Below are 23,748 nucleotides of genomic sequence, written 5' to 3' on the forward strand. Positions count from 1 at the left end.
CCAGAAGGTGCAAGACGGCCTCCCTCCACCAATCCTGGTCAAGAGGAGGGAAGACATCAAGTCCAGTTCCTTGAAAGGATGGAGGGAAAGCGGGTAAGCGTGTCATAAAGAGGGGAGGCTTGTCACCGAGTAGCCTTTCTGCGAGTTTTCTGCGAATTTTCTCTGCAAGGTTGAGGAAGCTGACATGGCAGGCAGAGAATTAGCTGAAGAGTCTTGAACAGAAGAGGATGAGTTCGTGGAGGGAGAGCAGTGTTACAATGCTACACTGACTCTCAGTCAGCACGCACTGAGCACGCTCCTGCTGCGTCCCAGACACTGGAACACGGTGCTCAGCCAGACCTGAGCTTCTGCGCTGCGGCATCCGGGCTTTGCATTGTGGTGTTACCTTTATTCAGACCATCAACTCACGGGAGTGAGAACAGGGAGTTTTCTTCTGAGTGTGCACAGAGGCTGAGGTAGTGTTGCAGACAGCTGAGTTAGACAGAAATATCATAGGCCCTCAGACAGGGCTGGGCCCTTGAGGAAGTCAGTGCAGAAGCTCAGACACCTTGCAGCCTTGGAGGAGACAGACACCTCCCGCTGAAGGCCAGACCTCAGGACAAAAGATCAAACAAGTACACCCACATCCTAGGACTGATATTCTAAATAGTTCTCTATCACCCTGAGGAAGCCAGGAGTCACCATCCCAGCCTCCTACAGGAAGAATCACTCTCCTTTAAGCATGGCGATGTATCACTTGCTTTGTGACTCACTCCCCCATTTGTCCCTGATTTAATCAGAGTAATCCTATTGGTTGGCCATAATTCTGTCCCATCTCATGCTCAGCTTGCAAGCTGCCATGTTCTCCCCGCCTTGGACCTGCCTCACTTTGAGGCTTTGCTCTAGAAAAGTCCCTAGAAAAGACAGTCTTTGGCAACCCGCTTGGGATCCCTTCTGTCTCTCTCAGACAGAAGCTTTCCTTCTCTCAATTTTAAATATATTCTGCCCTTAACCATCATTGTTCCTAAAATTCATTCTTCGGCTTCAGAGAACATGAACTCCTAGCGGACTTTCGTTGCCCTGCGTCAGTAGGACAGACGCTAGAAACCTCCACGTAGCCCAGGAATGGCAGGCATCCTCCCAGCCTTAGGAAGTTCCCCCGACCCTGCTCAGTTAACCTCCTTTGTCTTGAGGTTCAGTCTCACTCACATGCTTTTTCCTGGAACCCTTCCTCAATCTGCAGGATGGAGCTGGGCCCCCACCTTGGATAACCATGACACCCTGGGTGCTCCTACATCAGAGAAAGGAAAACAAATTAACAAGTAGTTTCAGAATTTTGACCAGTCCCAAGCAAGGGAGAGACGGAAAGCAAAACCACAGTGCAGCTTACTGAGCGGTTTGGAAACTCAATGGAAATCACTTTTCATGCACTTCAGGTTTCCGTGAATAAATGCCATTGGTCCGCATTCCACTCGGCAGGTTTTCCCAGGGCTAGACAGACCAGCTTGGCTGCATTCAAATGAGCAGCCAGGCCTCTAAATCAGCCTGAGCAGTACAGAGTCTGGTATTTCTCATATTGTCAATCTCGTGTAAATAGCGGAGCAGGCCACATTGTATGCAAAGCCAGTGAGACTCCGTTGGTTGGCGAGGAGCTCCAGTTAAAAATACAACTTGCTAAAGAGTCTACCCAGTGAATAGCTTTCTTTGGCAGAACAATGCTGTTCTGCCCAAGAGGGAATTTGATAAAGTGCTTTACTAGGTGGCAACATTTTGGTCTACGCTCCCCTCCGATCACACTGCGATAATGAAATTGGAATCCATTTAAACCTTCCATTTCACCCCACACGGTTCATAGGCACCATGTCAAACCGCATCACGCAGCCATAAATGTGCTAAAATCTACACGCATACTCTTTGTCAGATTGGAAATAAATTACGGAATCCTGTTTCTTTATGTGCTGCTCCTGTAGCTATAATAGAATCTCAAATCCAAGACAATCCTCGATGCATAAATAACTGTATTGTTTCATGCCAAGTTTAGCAACAAACATTCTCTCTGGCCAGCCTATGAATAGTACAGCCATTTCTGGAGCACAGCCAGCCGTGTGACAAGTACTATGCCCTGTCTACTGTGACAGGCTCTGTCCCTGACACTGAAGTATTTGTGGCCACGGCATTGTGGTTATATCCTATTCTGTTTCCATACTCTACAAAAGATGAGCCCAGGTTAAATGGAACCAAAAACCATCCACAGAGAATCCTCACTGGAGTTAGATATTTGTGTAATTTACATCAAATCCCTGGAACATTTCCCTTTTTTCAATTTTAAAAAGCAAAACAGAAAAAAGGACAGAAATGATACAGAATTTCAAAAAAATTAACACCAGTTAATATTGCATATTGTTATCTTGGAAATAGTGGTTCAGGTTACAAGATTTAGGCATGAAAAAATTGATTAAACAATCAATCAAACAATAAAGCACACACCGTTCTTTTGGATGAACTTACAGAGATTGGTAGTGTAGTTACCTATCCTGTATATGAAGATAGACACACACACATACATATGTACACCTATGTACATACAATCTCTGCCTTTCTTCCTTGTCTCCTTTCCCCTGTCCTTCTGGCACTTTCTTTCCCTTTCATCATCACAGTATCTATCGTACATTTTCATTTCCTTTCTACTCACGCCTTTCACTTTGCCCCTCACAGGTGATGGTAGGCCATGAAGAACATTTGAACACACTACCTTCAAAGGGTACTCAGAATGTGCCCACTGTTGACCACCTGCTGGTGCAGGCCACCTTTGGCTCTCAGTTAGCTTATTGGAGAGACCTCCTATTCATCCTGCTTTGGCTCCTGCTCCCAGTGCCCACTGTGATGCCACCAACATCTCATTTCCGTGAAGGACTGGGGTCTCAGCTGCTGGGAGCATGGTCCAGGAAGCCCTCGACCCTCGTCCCCTCCAGGGCCATCCAGGTCATGTCCTCATAACTGGCACTGATCACCCCGGAGAGTAAAGGCGTGGCCACTCAGGCCGTGCTCTCAGTGAGCCGCAAAGGTAGCCACCGGGCTGTACCGCAGTTGGCCTCCAGCCCCTGCACACTCCTCCTCCTGCCCCTGACTCCAGGGCTGAGCTCTGCCTACCTCCTCCAGAGTAGCTTCGACAACCTACAAAGTTATGCCTTTCGTCAAACGTGACTGTTATCCCACCACCCCTCAGTGAGATCCCATTGCACAATCCTCCTGTATCCCCTCCGTTTTCTGAGGGCTCACCCTGGCCCGAGAGGCCCTCCCACATCTTTCCACATCGCCTCCCATTCTCCCCTAGCTCTGGCTCCAGCCACCCCGCCTCACGCACCATCATGAGACTGTCTCTCTTGCCAACGGTTTCTACCACTCAGAAAACGCCTCTTCCAGGTGGAGGTGGATACAGGTTTTCTTTAAAGAAAGAACCAAATAATTAATCATTTGGGCTGTAGGGGCCATAGAGGCTCCTATGCAACTCTTCACCTCTACCACCTGACAATGGCCACAGACAATGCATAAACTCAGGGACCTGGCTGAGTTTCGGTGAAACTTCTTTTAAGAAGCAAGCAGTAGGGCCTGTGGTCACCATGGTGGCACTCACCCTAGCAGGTCACACTGTGACTCCCTCACATCCCCGGGCGCTTTCCTACCTGCTGACTGCCTTACTGAAATTCCACCTCCCAGCATCAGGCATCTCTTTCTTCTTCATAGTTCTGCTTGTGCTTGGCAGTCTGATTTTTATTTATTGTCTTGTTTGCCCTCATCTCCCTCTAAGAGGTCAGCTCACGCAGGCTGGGGTTGTAGCTGGTGTGTGGGTTCCCACCACAGCGACTGGCACATATTATCTAGCGGCTGCTGGATAATTCTTTGCTTAATTAAACGGATGAGCTTCAGATAATTCTATATTTGCTAGTTTTGTATATATGCCATTGATTGCTTCTGTTCTTCTCAAATCCTGAAGGTTCCTTTTCTGTTTTATATCTAGTAGAGTCAGGTGCTTGAAAGTGAAATCCCATTAGTGAGACCTCTTTGATTCAAACCCCAACTCAGTTACCCATCAGCTCTGTGGACCTCTAGATCCTTACCGAGCCTCCATTTTCCCACTAAGTCGGTGGTATAAAGTTGAATGTCTCATAGGATGAGACAAAGACAACACTCTTCTAGAAATCACTTGATGCATGAGAGCTATCGCCAGCTCAATCACTACTGTTCCCTTGGCCAGTACTCTTCCCAAGGAAGGGTAGGACAGCATTCACAAACTCAGTCCTCATGTGCCTTAGTCAAAAACTCACATGCGCATGTACGAGATAACTTTTAGCAAAAATTGGTGTTAATAAGAAAAACAGAACCATTACATATTGGATGTTCATCCTGTGGTTGCTGAGAGGTTTCATGACTCTGCATTGTTGGTCTCCACCTCACCAGTAATGCCCAGAAGGACCAGGGAAGTGTCTTCTACAAGTCCTCCCTGTCTGCAAACAGTATCACAGAGTGCGAACACTATTGAGTAGTCAGGTGTGATGTAAACTTCTGTCCCAGACCTGAAAAATCTGTCACAACAGGGAAAGCAGAAGGAGAAATATACACAGGGAAATACCCTGCTTGGGAAAGCTTTGACATCATTTCTTCTTCTGAGCCCTGAGTTTAAACTTAAGTTTCTAAAAGAAGCTCCTTTCAGTTCTATGATTAATATCTTTTCTACTGTTGGGTTCTGGTAATCCTCAGACACCTGACACCAAACTGTGAAGAAAACCAGAAACCCCAAATGAGTAAGCAGATCTTGAGTGTATCCGAAAATAAAAGCTGCTTGTCAAAATTACAGTAAACATTTGGAAAAGAGGAGCTAGATGACCATTGTCACTAACACACGGATTGGAACATTAATTGCTCTTGGCTTGCATTTGGGATGGGATGGTAGCAAATGGCCAGACATTTCTCCAGCAAGGATGAGGAGGGATAAACGTCTTTTACACAGCCTTCCTTCCTTTCCGTCCTTCTTCCTGTTTCCCATCATTTACAGCAGCCTGAGAAATAGCTTTGTCCCAGCTGATCTTTTAAAGAGATCGTCAATAACAATATGAGAAATAATTACTATTCCTGGAGAAAGTTGCCATTGATTTTAGCTACTACTGGGGCTTCAAAACTGGATTTCAAATAAGTTGTAATAGAGTCTTAGCTGTTTATTACTTACCTTGCTGAAATTATACTTAACTTGAGGTGGATGAAGCTGATGCTAAAGCTTTTTAATGCAACCCTCATTTAAAAACAAAAACCACAGTGCAGCCCAGCTACACACATATCGAGTGCCTACTATTTTCGAGAAACTGTGTTAGTCTCCAGAGACACCAGGAAAGGAGTCAGAGGATCCTTTTCTGGGACACTTGCCTTGTTTGATACAAAGAGATTATAAGCCAACATACAACTCTTCATTTAGATATGAAGACAAGAGTTGTTAAGAAAAATGTGCATATTGGACTGAACTCAGTGGATCTTGGGGGTCATTTTCTGACAAAGTCACAATCAAGTGGAAAAGCAAAGAATGAATGGAGTTGGTAAAGCAAACAAGGAAGGGGAGAAGGGCCCCTCCCAAGGGCCGGAAAGAACCTGCTCCCCCATGTAACGATGCACTGATAAATTTCTCGACAGAAAGCACTTTGTGTATATCTAGGAACATGTAAGTTTATGGTAAGGGTTATTGATGGCAAAGAAAATAACATGCAATTTACAAATCGTGATGAAATGTACAATATTCCGCACATAGCCAATTGATCCTCACAGAATCTTTCTGCTGATTTTTGCCAAACTCTTTTGCCTGCAGCTGATCTAAAGTCACATCCGATGACAGCACATAGCTCCCGTATCAATGCTGGCTGACACTTTAATTTAGGTTAACAAGTAGGATGAAAGGGAACGATGACCTAAGCCAGGACTTCACACACTTTTCAGTGATGCGAGCAGCCTCTTTGATGAATTATACACTAGTTTTCAAATGTGGGAAGATGATATCCTGAGTTTCAAGGGGGGAATACACAATGGAACAGGCACCAGACACAATACACTTTAAATATAATTTGCATTGTTAATATATTCTGTATCACTTTTATAAGTGTAAACAAAACCTCAGTGGACTAAGAAGCCTGTTTCAATGAACACGGTTTTATTGAAACACAGCCATGCTCACTTAATATGCATTTTTTGTGGCTGCCTTCACTACACACCCGCAGAATTGAGGAATGGCAACAGAGGTTTGACGCCCACAAAGTCTAAGCTATTTATTACCTAGCTTTGTACAGAAAAACATTTGATGCTCCCTTTCCAGATGATCAACAAAACCAAAAATCAAGCCCTGACTTATGGTGGTTGTCAATCCCTGTGGTGTAAACACTCCTACCACGGCAGACTTCAAGCTACGGACTGAACAAGGGATTGAGAAATGCTTGCAGTCAGTTTCATCATGAAAAAACAATAGACTAAGCAGCCTCAGGAGCACAGGTAACAATAAAATTTAGTGACAAAATTAGGAAGTGATACATTTTGGGGATTCGTTACCCTTGTTTTTAATGCAACTTAGTAAATCATAAGCTTATGTAATGTATTTTAATGCAGCTACAAATCACCTGTATTTAACAAGTCATCTCCAAAATTCCTGCAAATGTCAACAACTGAATCTTAGCATGGTAGGAGCTAGTTTCCACACATTACCTACTTAAACCAACAGAAGGAGGCACTGTGTGGCTGGGGAGCAGTGACGGGTGGATGAGTTACACCAAGCAGAGCATCCAAGCGTGGCACGAGCCATGGCTGAGATGATTAAGATTTAGTCTGTGAGAGGTAGGACTCCTCTGCAAGAGGACTCCGCTGACGGGTCTCTGCTCGGAAGCAGGGCGGTTCCTCCCAGCACACCCCTGCTCCCTAATGTTGTAATCCTGCCATCCCAAGTATGTTCACTTTTACAACAACCTCATGAGGTAAGACATCAATACAGGCTTCATTACACAGAGAAAAGAGAATATGAATAACCACACGATCTGCTGAAGAATGTAAGTAATAAACAGCAGAACTGGGATATAGTGTGGCAATTCTATCTTTTTTCTCATTCAGGGGCATTGAATCAGTGCAGATACATGGTTGTGTCCAAAATACGCATAAAGAACTTCATGACCTGGAATGGCAGGTCTTCCACATGCTGCAGACCAGGACAGCGAAGACTGAACAGACAGGCTGGGACGGCGACGTTCTCACAGATGGGCTGACTTTCCTCCAGCAGGAAGAACTTCGACCGTCTAGGAACATGCAGAAGTAGCAGCTCCCGCCACCATGTGATTTACTTTTATCCCATTAGTTAAATCCCTCCAGACTCTACTCTGATACTTTCACAGTGATAGCAACAAGGAGAGAAAGGAATGAATGTTATACCCACTTGTAAATGTGATGGATTCTGCCCACTTAAATCTTGCGTAACTTCCCCAGAAGTCAGAGTTGATCCTTAACTCCAAGTGTGGCTAATGCATCTCTAAATCACAATAGATCTGATTATTCACTTGGGGAGAGAAGGAATGAGGAGATATAGACGCCTGTTAGGAGCTTTCGTGGCTGCTCAGTGCATCACAGACATTTGTGATTTAAACTGAAACTTCACTTTTTAAGGAAAATGAAAATCAGCCAATCTTCTAATTTGGTGCATTAGGGAGGAAGAAAAATGTGCTGGGAGAGATAAGTGCACATCTCGCGACTGTAACCTCCAGCAATTTGCAAACTCACGAGTACGTCTCTGACAAAACCGTGGAGCGTGTCCAGAATGGACCATGAGAAGGCAGCGCAAAGGCAGTGCACGTGACCGCTGCTCTGTTCTGTCACCCGACCTGCCACTGCCTCCGAGGGACCACCTGCTGGCCTTGTGACCCCCTTGGAATATCTTTATCCCCAGCAGTGCCAGTTTCTGATAGCCATGCTCCAATTCTGATGGACGGGCCCTCCGTGGAGAATCATTAAAAGAAGAACAAAATCCACTTTGCAGCACTGTGCATTCTGCCTTGCTAATCTCTGCTGCTTTGTGTAAACAAGTCGTGGTCACTTTGCCTCAGAAACAGGACTTAGCGTCTAAGGGCCTCAGTGTCTTCATCTGAAAGGGGAGGACAGTGACGTTATCTTTCTCCCCGGGTGGCTGTGAGAACTTACCAGGTAATCGTTCAGTCCAGCGCTGAGCCAGCGCTTCTCAGAGGCGTGCTGTGGGAAGCGCTCCACCTCTGCTAAGGTCGCCACTCCTTCAGCTACGTGATGAAGAAGTTACGAGTATTATTCCCACTTTCCAGATGAGGACACTGAGGCACAGAGTCCAGGAGGAGCATGCCCAGGTCCCACAGTAAACCTCAGGAGGAGCACGTTTTAAGCAGGTGCAGACTCTATCCCAAAGGAAGGCACACTGTTGTCACTGAAAAGGTCCCAGCCACAGCCACTTGTTTTTGTACAGCTTGCCGGATGGGAATAGTTTCAATATTTGTAGACGGTGAAAAATATCAAAAGGAAAATAATAATTTGTGGTCCCTAAAATATTACATCAAATCTCAATGTTCAAAAGCAAAGTTTTGTTGGATCACAGCTAAGTTTACCCACTGCTACACTGTGTTAACTTTGACTGCTTCCACAATGTGTTTGCAGGATTGAACAGCTGTGGCATAGAGCTGATGGCCCGCAGAGCCTAAAGTATTTAATTTGCACAAAGAATGTGGCCACTCCCCATGCTACCCCACTATCATGTGCAGGCAGCCAGGCGACCTGACTTCCAGCCGGTGGAGGAGCCAGGGATGGAGTGACCAGGTCCTGGATCTCCATGTGTCTGTCGCTTCCTGGGTTCCTGTACACACATGCACACACAGTTATTGCTGAACATTTTTCCCAGAAGTAACATCTCAAAGCACACTGGAAATGGCCTGCGATGAACAAAGTCATGAACCCATTCCTAAAGCAGGTGAGCCCTTGTCTTGGGCCATGGGATGGAGGTGGCCCCTCACTGCAGTTCCATGTCACTTTGGTAATGTTCTCATCACGGCCAAGCAAAGCCCTGCCACACGTGCTCAGAGCTCATTAAGTCTGTGCACAGAAAGACAACGAGAGAACCACAATAATTATCTAAGGAAAAACCACTCCTGGTAATGAAGCAGGTCTGCCACTATATTCATTAAAGAAGAGCATTTCTTAGAGAGCCAGCTGAACCGAGACAGTATCACAGTGAGTTTACAAATAAGAAATGCTCTTCCAGGGACACTCCGCTAAGGGAAGTGCAAATTCCGCTAAGTAAAAATGGAGGTAAAACACAAACTCAAAAAAATCCACCAAGTACAGCTAAATGGACATCTTAATTTTATGAGAATATTTACCATTCATTGAGAGGTTTCCAAGAGGCTAAGACATTTAGCTTATTGAAAATAAGCCAGGAGCTTTATGTGTACCATTTCAAATGTCCTTAAAATACCCGAAGGGAATGGGGTTACTATTTCCATTCCCATTTTGCAGACAGAAAACTGAGGCACTGAGAGCTTAAATAACGTTCTCAAGGGCACAATGCTAAGAGACAAAACCAGCTGCAGATCTAGGCAGTGCTAGGTCTAACACATACTATCTTCATTCCCCACAGCCATCAAAGCAGGCCAAAGTAGGTGGTAATTATGCCCTGGACCACACGCTGGTCAGTGGGAGACCTGGGACAATTCAGAGGTTTAGAGACAACAGCATGCATGAGAAAGGGGCATGGTACTTTGTTTGTGAAGAAGAGAAAGGGATATTTTATTCCATTCTTTCTAATCCAGAGCAATCATCATCATCATCATCAAAAAGAAGCTAAAATTTGTGGAGAATTTACTATTGTGCTGGCATTGTGGCTATCTAAATGCTGACAGAGTCATTTCTCATAACTCTTAAAATCATCTGTTAGGTGTAAAGAACCTTATCTTGAATTATAAATGAGGAAACTGAGTCACAGGACGATTTAGGTGACGTCCAGCTGGAAGACACAAGGTACAAGACCAAGCATCCTGGCTCCCGTAGTAGGACCTCCAGCAGTAGGAACTGCCTCCCCAGCCGTGGTGCTGTCACCATCTGTCTGCACACTGAATCATCCGCATGCCTTTCAGTGCCTCACGTGACAGGACCCTGACATTCTCTTCAATGCGTCTCACTGCATCTTTCGAATTACACGATCCGTTTGCAGGACGGTCTCCTGGGGCCACTCCATCTCCACCGGTGCACACGCACACATCCCTGTCCATGCACACACACAGCGTGAGCCTTTCCAGTCTAGTGATTCTACACGGAGCCTCCGTGGTGCACGTTTGAGGCCATCCTGGTAAATACAGAGTGTGAGACCACGCAGTGACTGACTCTGAACGCTACCAAGCACACACGTGGGTTCACGCCTGGCCTCCTCCATCACCAGATCCATGACAAACTATGCCTTAGAGCATCAGTTTGCTCATTTATTAAGTGATAATGACGGCACCTGAAGGACTGTCACTTAGATTGTAAAATGACTAGTCATGTCAGGATCTCAGTTTGGCACCTGGCAATTGAGCATTTGATAAAAGACAATTATGGTTAATAAAACTAAGTAGAAGAAAATAGATGGATGAATAAATGAATGGATGGATGGATATTTGGACAGATGGGCAGACGGAGGGACAGATGGTTATATAGACTGATGGGTGGGTGGGTAGATCCACAGGTATATGAATAGACAGATAATTGGATGAAATTCTAGCATTGATTTTTAAAAGCAAAAATTAGAAGAAATAGTTTTCAAATTATAAAAGAAACTTTTTAATGTCTACAACTAGAGCATATTTCAATCTGCAAAGGGTCTATAAGATCAGGTTGTGGCCTGTGGGCAAAACCCACTTCAAGTATTCCTGGAGATAATCAGTGAAGACATTCTTTTACAAAGCCAAGCCCGAACCAGCAGTTCATTGTGCAAGGCATTCGCCAATTATGTCGCGATTCCTGCTCCCAGCATCATCTGTTAATGCCTACAAGAAGGCAGAGAGGGAGCAGGGACAGATAACATGAGAGTAAAATCTCTACCAAAGCAAAACCTGTAGCTACTTTGTTAAACACCGAGTCCCCTAGCACACAGCACAGTCTCTTGTACTTTCTAACTTTGATTAGTCAGGGCGGGCTAAGTTCTACATTCTAAAGCAAAAAACTGTTAGGACCCCACGACTTTAGTGGGTAAACACTGAAGATGAATCACTGGTGTCACGCGCTGGAGTGGATCTTTTGTTCGGCCATTGGCTGGGGGTCGCTGATTCCCTGAGATCACTTAATGGCTCACCTTATACCTTACTGCTCAAGTGTCCCTGTCCCAGCTGGACCCTCCATCTCTGGGTGGCAGGCAGAGCAATGGAGCAAGAGTGTGTGGAGAGATACTCAAGGCTCTCATGGAAATGAGCCTGACCTTACACGTGGCTGCACCAGCTAGAACCAAGCCACATAGAGCCTAAATAAATGCTTGGAAATGTGACCCCATTGTGTGCTCAGGAGAAATAAAGCAGGAGTTTGGTGGCTCACTAGCCAGTCTGTACCACATGGTTCAAGAAATATGGTCTGGGTGGAAAAGCAAATGCCTCTAAGAAGCAAAAAGACATGGCCCCAAAGGAGGCTGACACAGCCAGTGAGGGGGAAAAACAAGGTGACTCCTACACAGAGGGCCTGAGGAGATGCTTGGCAGCCATCCTCTGGCTAGGCCTCAGGCCACCTGATTTCCTCTCACAGGTGGTGCCCTGTCCCCGTTGAACTGTCCCTCAGGCCCATGCGTTCTTCCCTTAACCATACACCGTAATTCTTGGACATCTCAACCCTATAATCAGGAGACACAGAGGACAGTATGATTTCCAGCTAACATATCAGAAACAGGTTAAGGACTTTGAAAGTAGAAATGCGTATAGGGGAGGGAACCCATTACCAAGCTCCAGGTGCCAAGCTGGAGCTTTATGTGCCAGAGATGCCATCACACCAGGGCCGTTAGCACAGGTGGACTCATGTCACCGAGGCTCATATGCATGTGACCATCTGGAGGGCAGGGCCTGAAGCGATCATCTCTGACTTCTCCATAAAAGATCTGGGCAGAGCGGGCTAGGAGGAGACATCTGTCTTTCTGGTCTCCCTGATTGCTCACAGATTCTCCATACCCCAGCACCCCACATTGCTTCGCCTTTCTCTCCACATTTGGTCCATGAAATTAAGAGTGACTCCCTCCACACAGAGCTGCAGAGCTGGTCATGGGACCTCGGCCTGGCCAGTCATTTAATCTGGCATGGCGCCTGGATTGGAGGTACCCGCAGGACCCCACTGGGTTAAATACTGTCAGCCCTCCAAAAGGACCGCTGGAGAACAGAAGTTCTTGAGGCTAGAAATCTGGACCTGTCACCACCTGCTACCTTACGGGGAGAGCCTTCCTTGAGTGAAGGCACCATATTAGAAAACAGAGCCAAGGGCTGTGGAGAATCCGTTCCATCTGACAGTGCCTGAGCCCTGTATCCAATTGTTCTTGGAGACGTACTCTTTGGGCCTTTTCAGTTAAGCAAACAGTATTTTCTATTTTGCTTTTCGTGTTAAGTACTCAAAACTGAGAAAGTTCTGATGAAAGCATATCGCAAAATGTTGAAGTTGAAATAACACCTGAAAATCTTTTATTCCACAGCTACCTGTCATATTGCAATCCAAACCAAATCTTCTTCTTTGTACAAGTCCCTATGTCCTGATTCTGCAGCTGCAGCCTGAGGAGGGGAGGACAGGAGGGTGCCCGGGCTCGCGCATGCGCACACCGCCTGCTCCCGCTGACAGCACCCAGCACTGTGAGCGCGTGCATCTCGGTGCAGCTCCTCTGCTTGCTCGGCCCCGCCAGCCGGCCTTTCCCACCAGGCCAGGCCACTGCCTCCTGACCATGCCATCCTGGCAGTCTCTTCTCTGCTCCATCATGGTAATGCCACCAACCCCAAAACCAAACTCATTCATAGAATGCCTTCTCCTGGCAATTCTTAACAGCAAGTGTTCTACTTAAAACAAAATCTGAACTCTTTGCCACGGTTTGAAAAGACTAGAAGGATTCAACCTCTCTGTCCCTCAAACTACATTTCTGGTCACTCCTAGATTCACACATTTTGTCTTTCAATTCTTCAAACACATCCATCCCGTGGTTTTGCTCCTCTTCATCCCTGGAGCACCCTCCTGCTGGTCCGGATGAGCAAGCTCACACCGGTGGCCTAGCCCTCTGCTGCATCTCACCGGCTGATTCACAGCCCGTGGCTTCGCACGTGCCTGTGCTCCTTTGTGGGCCTTCTCTGCCTTCTGGACCCTCCGCTGCCCACCAGCCTCCCGAGCCCCCAGCCCGGCATCCTGAACACAACCCTTGCAGCTGGTCTGCTGGCTCCAAGTCAGAATCAATACCTCACAATCTATATTCCGTCAGCAGCACATCCTGTTTACAAATAGATTGTGCCACATTGTAATAAGGCTATTTTTAATATAGTTGAACCCTCTACCAGACCACAAGCATTTCAAGGGCTGGAACAATGTCTTATTCTTTTCAGGAGGACCTGGGCTTAAATATCACCAGAAACATTGCAAGAGCTCAATGGATATTTTGTTTAATAAAAGGGAGAACTGACTGTTCACTGAATTAATTAATCAAGAGCTCTCGGGGTGAATCCTTTACCATTCCTGGCTGCACTTGTACCATCTGTAAAATGTTTTCTGCCAGGAATTCTCAATCACATCTCTATCCTATAATCATGTGGGGAGTGTTAAAAATGCAAATATTGTTCCCACCTCCAAGAAATCTCATTCATTCATTCACTAATTCATCATTTATTCATTTGTTCAGTGGAGGTTTAGTGAGCATCTAGTGTTTGCCAAGCCTGGTTTCAGACACAGAAAATTACACAGAGAAAAAGCAAGTCCAGAGTCTGCCCCCATGGGCCAGCCATAGACTGGCACCTCCTCTGCCCATGCATGGAAATAACGGGGCTTCCTGTCTCCATCCACTGAGTTCCCACCTCGATGCCGAGAGGCATCACCGAAGGGCAGTGGGCTTTGCTTGGCCAGATAAACCTGGCCTCACAACCCCATAGTAATAGGAGGAGCTGGCCCAGGATCATATTCCTGGCTGGGTCCCTTCCATCAGGCTGCTCAAGTGAAAACACATTCCAAAGAGCTGAGCAGGGCCCAGGCATCAGGTCTCAGAATCCATGTTCAAGTTAGGGACTTGCAGGGATGCCACCTGCATGGGTGTGACTGGCCCTGGACAGTTTACAGACCAGGCCTGAACGGTGAACACAGGAAGACTTGCCTAAACACAGGTGGCCCTGGCCCTGCTCTCTGACTTCCTTGCATTCATCACCCTCACGTGACCTTTGAGGGCGGTGACAGTACCTGGTTTTACAATGAGGAAACTGAGGGTTGGAGAAGCCCAGAGCTTGGCCCGAGGTCCCCAGACAGTCGATGTTTAGGGCCTGGAGCTGACATAAACCTGAGATCACTGACTCCAGAGGCCACACGGACTTCTGACTTCCTCCATAATGGGTCTCCACACCTCTGACCTCAAAATACTCCAGCCCAAATCATACTAGCCCTGTCCAGCCAGCGTGGCCACCAGGGCCTGACCCTTCCACCCCATCACACTGCATCTTGAAGCAGCCTCAACAGCAAAACAGCCGCAGCCCTCACGTAGGACTTCACCAATGCAGACAGCTGTCAGACGGAGTCTATGACTCAATTCTTACAGCCACCCAGTGGAAGAAACACTGCCCTCAGCATGAACGGCATTCAAAATATTTAACAACTGCAGCAACGCAGGCACCAAGCAATCCAAACACTGGCCAGGGGCGCAGGAGGTGGCCGCAGCAGGGCCTATCTGCAGCTGTCAGATCTGGGTAGGAATTTGTCCAGCCTGGACACACTGTCCCCATCCTCTCAGGTTCTGGTGCTCCTCCCCTTCCTTCACACTCTTTCTGCATTGTGCTGCTGGTTACCTCGGTGTTCCAGAGGTCTCCTGCCAGAGAAGTCCATGGCAGAGCTGCCTAGGGTGAGTCTCTCCAGTACTCACCTCTACCCGGGAGAGGCTTGACATGGGGAATATTTGTGACCACCCCAGATTTGTGATTATGTATGCATTTTGATGCTTCCCACTAGCTGGTAAGCTCCTACCATATCGGGATCAGTAATGACTCACATCAGCATCAAATCCTGATCCCCAGAACCCAGATATTCCCTGATATATCTGACACCTTGCTGGTAGCATCAAGTTAATGAATTTATGATGATTATCTGAGTGGCCACAAATGCAATCACAAATATTTTTATGCAGGAACCAGAGGGAGATTTGACACATAAGAGAGGGTCATTTGACCACAGACTGGTATGGTCCCCACCATTTGTGGAATGCCTGAAGCCAGCAGAACCTGGAAAAGCCAAGGTATATATTTTCCCCTAGAGCCTTCTGACCCATTGACTTAGTCTGCTGAAACTGATTTTTGCCCCCAGATGTAAGGAAATAGATGCAAGCCACTTTAAGCCACAAAGTGTGTTACAGCTGCCACTGTTCCCTCATATACACACAAAGGCAGCTTCCCCGCTCTTCCACACCTCTGTTTCCTCTCAGTCTCTCTTGTCAAGGGACAAACCAACTACGTCTGCTTCTATGTCTATTAGGAGCTGAACTTGGTCTTCAAAAAAGACATATTGAAGTTCTAACCCTTGGCACTGCAAATGTAGCATTATACAGAAACAGAGTGCTCAGAAATAATTATTAAAATGAGCAATATTGGGAGGTGCTGATCCAAATCTACAAGTGTCCTTTTAAGAAGAAGAAGAAAAAAAAAAAAAGAGGCACAGGCACACAGGTCTCTTTGTGGTGGTGACAGGGACAGGGCACATATTTCCACAAGCCAAGGAACAGTAAAGGTTGCTGGCTCCCACCAGAAAGCAAGCAGAAGACGTGGAACAAACCGGCCCTGCAAACTGCAGAGAACAGAGCGCTGATGCTGGTCTGAACTGTGAGGATACATTTCTATTGTTTTGAGTCACCCAGTGTGTGATATTTTTTCCAGAAGCCTCAGAAAAATGCCATGAATTCCAAGCTCTTTCTACAGTTCAGGATCCAAAGTCACCAACAGGTCTCTCATCAGGGAGCCCTCGGAACCCAGAGCTCTACTGTGCGAGTCATCTTTCTGTCACTCGGACAAGTACCTACGGTGGTCAGCTCATGAAGAGCAGTTTATTCTTGGCTTACAGTTTTAGAGGTTGTAGTCTATGATCAATCTGCCTGCAGCAACTTAGCATGTTGTGGAAGAAGGGCATGGTGGGGCCAAACTCCTCACCTGACTGCCAGAACATGAAAGAGAGGAGGGAAGGGCCAGGGTCCCACTTTCCCCTTCAAGAGCCAACCTTCGATGACCTAAAGATACTCCCTCTGGACTCAGCTCATCAAAGGTCCCAAGTCCAAGTAGCACCACCCTAGGTAGCTCAGCTAATAGCTGGTTATCAAGGTGCGGAAGCACTTTAAGCAGGACACAGCTTCCGAGGATGCCCCTTCGCTGCTTGCAGACAACTCTAATTCCAAGTCTTGCAGGCTGAAAGCCAATCGTGACCACAGCTGAGTAGCTTAACCACACCACCACCAATCCTGTGCAGCTAAGAAAGGAAGTCTCTCTGTAGAGCAGAGAGGCAGGCCCAGCTCCTTGGTCTGATTCCTGCTTGCGCATTATTAACGTGTAAGGAAGAGCAGGTTCTGCTTTATTGATCTTTAGACCACAGCTACGTGTGATGCTGCCTAGGAAAAGTCCCAACGGATTGTATCTGATTTTTTGCACAGAACAATAATCTCCCTCACCAAATTAGCTGCTGAACCGGAGGGGGTTTCACCTTGAAATTGTTGACAGGGTGGCCAAACAGGAATGTCTATAGTGGATAATCCTTGCTCAAATATATATTCTGCTGTTTGCACTGTGTCAAGCGAGTCCCAGGGAAATAGCAGGCCGCTCTGTGGAAGGAGGAAAATACAGCACAGGCAAGAGTGGGACCATAAAGGGACAGACAGGAAAGTGTCCAGGCAGGAAAGTGTCCCCTCTGAGAAATCCAGCAAGGCCCTCTGACTTGGCTGTGCTGTGATTTTGCTGGCTGCTTTTCACAGGCTCCTCGGTGGTGACTGAGGCTGGTCTTGGCCACTACAGCGTGGTAAAAGCTTCTTGGCAGTCTGCTAGAGGTGGGTTAGTTCCTTGGCTCTGCCCGATGTCAGATAAGAAAATGGCCTTCAAGTGATGGTCAGAGAAGACCCCAGGATATAAAGCAGCAGGCCCACTGGCCTTGAGAGTCTCTGCACAAGCTGACAGGGAGCCACCTGCACTTCTTAGCTCTCTGGAGGTCAGAGGCTACAGGTCTCCCTTCCATGCAACAGGACACCGAGCACAGTCTGGTCCCTCTAAGCCCTGGGCTCTGAGCCTGGACACAGAGAAGACACTAATCGAAGTGAAACTAAGGGCCTGATTTGAATACTGATGATGTGGATAATAATTATCATAGTGAACATTTCATGTGAGCTTATTCGCCCAGGCCCTCAAGGTCACAGAAGGACCATTGCCAGTCACTTCTCCATCCAGCAGTAAATCCCTCCCATCTCCGTACACTGAAACTGCACACAAACCCTCATCAGAGAAAAACTTTCCTCCTAGCCTCGAGGGTATCTTGGTTTTTTCCTTGATGCCTTTATGGACACTGGATTTTCAGGCTCTTGGAAGATATCCATGGGCAAGCAAAGGGGCCAGCTCCATCTATCAAGGAGAAAGGTTCCTCCAATTCACACTGACAGAGAAGAAGAGAGATATTTGGGGCCAAGAGAGGGTTGGTCCCAGGTTCTGATGGATTCATCTCTCCTAATTGCCTTTGTAGCTAGCGTGCCTGCTACATTTAGATAACGCTTACATAGGGCCAGAAGAAGATCCAGGAGGAGCCACAAAAATGATTAAAAGGTTGTAAAATTGAGGCTTATGGACAGAGGAAGTAGGGATTATTTATCCTGGAAAAGAGAAGGCTGAGGAGGGACATATAAAGACTTCATACCAGATTAATTATGTAAATAAGCAGATACCCAGCTGGCCTGAATTCCCAACCACTTGGCAGGGAAAAGGGGTACAGGGCTACTACAAATTTTAAAATCATTAGTTGCCTGCACAGATTTCTGGAGGGGTTCTTTGTTTCTAGGTAATACAAGTTATGGTTATGCCAAGTTGGTGTTAATGGGTGCAGACTCTGTCCACCAAAATTCCTTTCCAGCTAAGCATATGGTGGAGATGGTCTTTCCTACACCTACTGCTCCAAGTAGAGGCCTTTTCACTGTTCCTTGCATGATCAGACTCATCCTTTCTTTAAGTCCCCAAGGACAGTTAGGTGTCGGGAGGGACAATTATGGGCTCTGTCATCCAGGCACAAATATCCTGGAGAGAACGGCTCCTGGACTTGACCCTGGCTCGGGGTAGTCACACCTGATCCTGACCACATAGCAGAAAGTCTGTTTGTCATTCAAGAGGACATTTACTGGACACAGCCTGGTCCTTCTGAGTCCTGGGCGCTGAGCCTGGGAAGAGATGGTGACAGGATTCTAATCGCACAAACACCGAGGGCATGATCTGAACATTAATGCTGGGATGATAATTATCCTAGGGACTATTTAGCGAGCACTTATCCTGCCTAGGTCCTCCACTGCGCATGTCCAATACACGATCTTGTTTGATTTCCAAATCTTCCCTCTCCCTATGAAGCTCTATGGAAGAAAAATTACTTTTCTGAAAACTAGGTGAAATTTGACATAGGCTTTCTAATGCCTGAAGTCCATACTCACCTGGTGTATACCTGCTTCGTCTTTAATGGAGACTTAGAACAAACTATACCATTATGTATGCAAGATATCACATCAACCTCTCCTCCAGTCTTCTCACCATAGTTGAGCTAACATGGAGACCACAGACACTTCCTCTTCCTTTCTGCCTCCCAGAACTCCGCTCCAGAGTGTAGAGAGAGAAAGCATGGAGGGCTGCCACCCACCCCTGCTCAGGGAAGGCAAGGAGCGTGTCCCAGCCTCTGGGGCATGCAGACAGACCTCACAGTCTCCTGATTGCACTCAGATGTACATCCTAGACGTGACAGCGGAGGCTCTTGGACTGATGTGCAGACGCAGACCCTCAACTCAGAAGCCCTCTTAGAAGAGCTCGTGACCAGTTTGGGGAATTTTCATGTTTATTCAGCATCTCAAAGATTTGTACTTGGGTGCTACAGGGACCCCAGATTGCGGGGCAATGCTTTACAGCTGCTATTCCATCTGGTGACTCAGTTTGCTTGCTAAACATCCTCTGCCTCCCAGACACACACACACACACACACACAGCCATTCAGTAAGCATTTACTGAGTACCAAGGTAGCAAGTCAGTGTGTTCACAGAGAGGGGGCGTGCAGGGGAATGAGGGCGGCCCTCGTGAAGCTCAAGGCCTCACGGAGAACACAAGGAAAGCGCTAGGTCTACACAGTGAGGAGAGAGAAGGAAACCTCCAGAGCTGGGCAGGTTCTGGGGTCTCAGAGAAACTGACCCTGAGACTTCCTGCAGGGTGTTCGTGGGAGGAAATGGACAGAACCAGGAGAAGCCAACTTACTTGGGGCTTTAGGGACATGATAGCAACACACAGGATGGGAATTAAACATGGAGGAAGGTTTGAGAGTGGGTCATGGCGGGCTTCAGTGCTGAATTTTACAGCAGCTACTTAAGAAATATGAACGACAAAGATGTGATAAGCGATCCCCGGGCAGTGAGTCCGGAAGCCATCCCAGGAGCCACGAGAAGAGATAATGAAGCCATTGACACAGGCAAGCACAGGATTTGAGAATGGAGAGGGTCATGCACGGTGCTCATATTAAGCTTTCCTTCCATTTACATAGCTGTAATATTAATGCTTATACGAAATCAGTGAAGTAAGTCCCAGAAGGGAATATCCTTACATAATTTTTGTTAAGGTATGTGTTTGAAAGCAATAAAATTAATGTATTCTATAATTTAGTATCAGTCTAGATTATACCAGCCTTTAACTAATTAGTAAAAAATTAATGAAGATTGACCACTGTACTATGAGAGGGTTATTATCTTCATCAAGGTCACGCTAGATAATAACTACTGTAGAGATAGAACATGCAATAGAAGAGACCTTGCTGGATTTTTTCTTTTTTGCTGCTACAGCTTTTTTTTTAAGATATGATAAGGCTGGATGAAATAACCTGAAAATATCAGTCCTTAAGGAAAGTTTGGATGTAAGGCAGGGAGGTCAGAGAGCAGAGTGGGCAAGGCTTCGCTCTCTGAACTAAGACCGCCTGGCTTCAGACTCAGCACCCACTGTTACAGCTGTGTGATGCTGAACAAGCCATTTAACTCCTTTCCTCCAGCTGATAAATGGGACCAGGGCATCATCTGTTGTCACTGTCATCGTGGGGGTGCTTCCTCTGTGCCGAAATGGGGTACACCTTCCCCACTCCTGCGTTTCAGCAGCAAGACGAAGTACAGGAAAGGCTGGAGCCAGCAGTCTGCATCCTGGCCTTGCCTTTCCAAAGGAACATCCCTCGGAATCTCGGGGCCTCAGAGTCTTGGGGCCTCAGAGTCTTCCTGGAGTGGGCAGGCGGGTCTATGCTGGAGCTCTGTACCCCAGCTTTGTAGCCCTCCACTTTTGCTCACATGGAACCTGCTCTTGAACCCAAGATTTCAAATAGATAAAAGCAAGGTTACTTGGATGAAGCTTTCCCAGGCTTGAGCTCCAGCTGCTTATGTCATCCTGCTCTGGTATACTCTCCATTCCATAGCCCCCAGCCCTTCTCAGTCCAAGACTCTTCAGAATACGGTTCTAAGGCTGATGCTGGGGTCCCCCAGAGTCACTTGGGGTTCTACCTTCATATCCTCAGAGGGGGAAGAAACGAGCCAGGACTTCCCCACTGGAGAGACAGAGCAGAGTCTTTCCAGCTGTATCGTGCCACAGGAACTGCACGTCCTTCTCACCCTGTCAAAGCTCCACACGGTGTCACTCCCACATGGCCCTTTCACACTGACTCCTGAGTATAAGTCCTGGAGAAGAAGCAAAAACACCAAGAAGAGTTTCAAAATAAATGCAAGTGGCTTTCCCAGACCTTCAGCTGCAAAGCATGGCAATGACACACAGCTGGACAGGAAGGCCTGGAGAACAGGTTTCTTCATTCACCTGTTTATCACCAGATTGCTTTTAATATTGTGCTTTGTTATGGGTTGTGTCTGGATGGCCCCCAAGCCATCCAAGCCTCATGCAGTCATGGAGGCGGCTGAGTCTAGCCTTTGTGATTATTTCATTGTCTAACACTGAGATTGGCAGACAAGTGCTGCACCCACCTGGGGCAGGGGATCTGGCATATAAGGGAGGGAAGGAGGCATGCTTTTCCCTTGTGCCATTTTTGCTCTTGTTGCTTGCAGCTGCCATGAATGCCATGAATGCCGGCCACCTCTTAGCCACGCCATTCTGACTTGCCTGAATATGGATTGGGGCCTCCAAAAACTGCAAGCTAAATAAACCTTTCCTTCCCTAATTTTGGGTGTTAGGTATTTTGTCTCAGTAATGAGAGAAAAGTAACCAAAACAGGTTTAAAAAATTAGAAAGCAGGTGACAATTTATAAAATATGTTAAATCAAGCTTTTTCTTAATGCATGTTTAGAATGAGACTGGTTGGTTCTGAATAAGGCATATGTATATGACTATATAAGTACTATACATTAATATTTTAAGACAGTCTTTATCATCCTACCATAATCTGTGTCACTGAGCCCACAAAGCAGCGCCAACTCGGGGACAGCCCTTCACCAGTTATTCAGTCTCATCAGGAGCTCTTTGATAAGAGAGAACTTCTGCTTCCCTCAGACCCATTCATTCTTCAGACAGCGCTGCCTGAATCACCCCAACCACGGTCATGTTCTGATGATCATCATATGAATCAAACACTTGACTTGTGCCAGTCACCCGACAAAATGCATGACAAGGATTATCGCATTTACTGCTCTTCTCAACCTCATGCAGTGACTGCAAGTGTCACCCATAAATTCAGACGATGTGACGAAACTAAAGAGTTTAGGGACTCAGCCTGGAGGTGCACGCGTAGCCAGTGGGGGAGCTGGAATTCAGAATGAAGCAATCCAACTCCAGCGCCCTGACTTGAACTGTTAAAATGTTCAACTACACAGACTGCTTCTTCTCTGTTGCCTTAAATAAGTCCCAAAATTAGGGTGATTTTAAACAATTTTTAAAAATTGCTCCTGTGGCTTAAGATACAAATCCCATCCCACAAAAAATGCAAGTTAAGCCCAGAATTTTTATCTTTCTTGGTTCACAGAATTAAAATTGCTCTTGATGACAATGGGGATGGGTAAGCGGGAGATGATCGGACATATTTGGCTAACCAGCTTTTGAGAACTATTGCGGATATATCCAAAGCCTCATGCTCACCCATCACGAACTGGACAGACCTGGGCTTTGGCCACTGTGACTTCTTTTATGTCTGTTCCAGTGCAAGGGGCTGGAGCACACACCAAGTGTCCCCCTTGGGCGGCCCCCACCGGCCAGCCTCAAAGTGTCAGGAGCCCCACTGTGTCAACTCATCACTCAGGACTCTTCATGGTAGATTCATGGTAGCCAAATTTAAAAAGACTGACCAAGTAAGTTATCAATTCACAAGAGACGCACCTGACAGAATTTCTGATGCTGGCCAGCTACACAGAGCACTTTCCTCTATGCAACTCTAATATTCAGGCGGCCTAGTTGCATTTGGGTCAGTCTGGGAGAGATACGGCTTAGGAAGTGTATCTCTTCTCCACCTGCTCAGCCTCAGTGGCAGGAACCCTTGCCATGAGGCCCCTCTCCTGAGAGTTGTCGTGGGCAGTGTTCTGGACCCTGGCTACCTGGAGCTGGACCTATCAGTTTTTCTCTAGGAAATAGGAACCAAGGGACATAGGAAGGGCATTTCTGCCGGTTTGGGGAGGCCCAAGTACAAAGAGTTAAGGGGCTGGACCCAAGATTGGAAACCAGAGGAAGCTGTCTGGGAGACAAGGAGAAAAGGTCTCCTGCAGAAATAATTAGGAGAAAGTTCAAGTGTTGGAGCGGAGCAGAGACGGGGGAAACGATGTTTCGGCATTCCTCCCTGGCTCTCAAGCTTGGATACCTGCTCTTTCAGCTTCTCTCTCACTGCCTTACATCTTACTTGAACCTGTGTAATTACTCCCTGAGGATCCACCAAAATGCACTCTAGCCTCCTCCACCAGCAGAAGAGTGTGGGCTGTCCCACAAAGCTAGCTGGTGAGACTTCTGCTATCCCCTGCCAGCCTTCTGGCTACAGGTCCAAGTGTGGGCAAGTGCGGTGTAAATCTATGTGGTGAAGCCACATCCACACCATCTACTTGCCCCTGTCCATGTGCTGAGAAGCACTCACACAAGAAAGAGATTCCATGATGAAGCTAGAGACCCTTCTGTTATGGTTTGAGAACTGGTGGTCAACTTAACGCCAGCTGGATTACATCAGCGTGCATTGAGCGAAGATGCTCCACCCGAGGAGAGTTGCCAGGATAAATAGGTGGAGCAGAAGGGAGGTGTTGAGGGTTGAGGTGTTAAGGAGGCATTGTGGGTTCTCCTACGAGTTGCTGTCTGA

The 23,748-nt window shown here is 46.9% G+C and overlaps 1 protein-coding gene across 3 annotated transcripts in view; it reads right to left on the bottom strand.

The window, feature by feature from the left end:
* Positions 1-23,748, bottom strand: part of Cdh13 (cadherin 13) — a 1,022,569-nt gene that overhangs the window by 922,236 nt on the left and 76,585 nt on the right. Inside the window, exon 1 of one of the 3 annotated variants that reach the window (XM_063247739.1) lies at positions 20,978-20,998. The exons of the other annotated variants lie outside the window; for them this stretch is intronic. Within the exon in view, the coding sequence (XP_063103809.1) occupies positions 20,978-20,983 (6 nt within the window). The 5' untranslated portion in view covers positions 20,984-20,998. Of the gene's footprint in view, positions 1-20,977; positions 20,999-23,748 lie in introns of those variants that run through there. 3 annotated transcript variants of the gene reach the window in all.

Source organism: Cavia porcellus, unplaced genomic scaffold (assembly GCF_034190915.1).
Source record: "Cavia porcellus strain 051 isolate PalLab524CR breed Dunkin Hartley unplaced genomic scaffold, mCavPor4.1 scaffold_4, whole genome shotgun sequence".
Taxonomy (NCBI): Eukaryota; Metazoa; Chordata; class Mammalia; order Rodentia; family Caviidae; genus Cavia; species Cavia porcellus.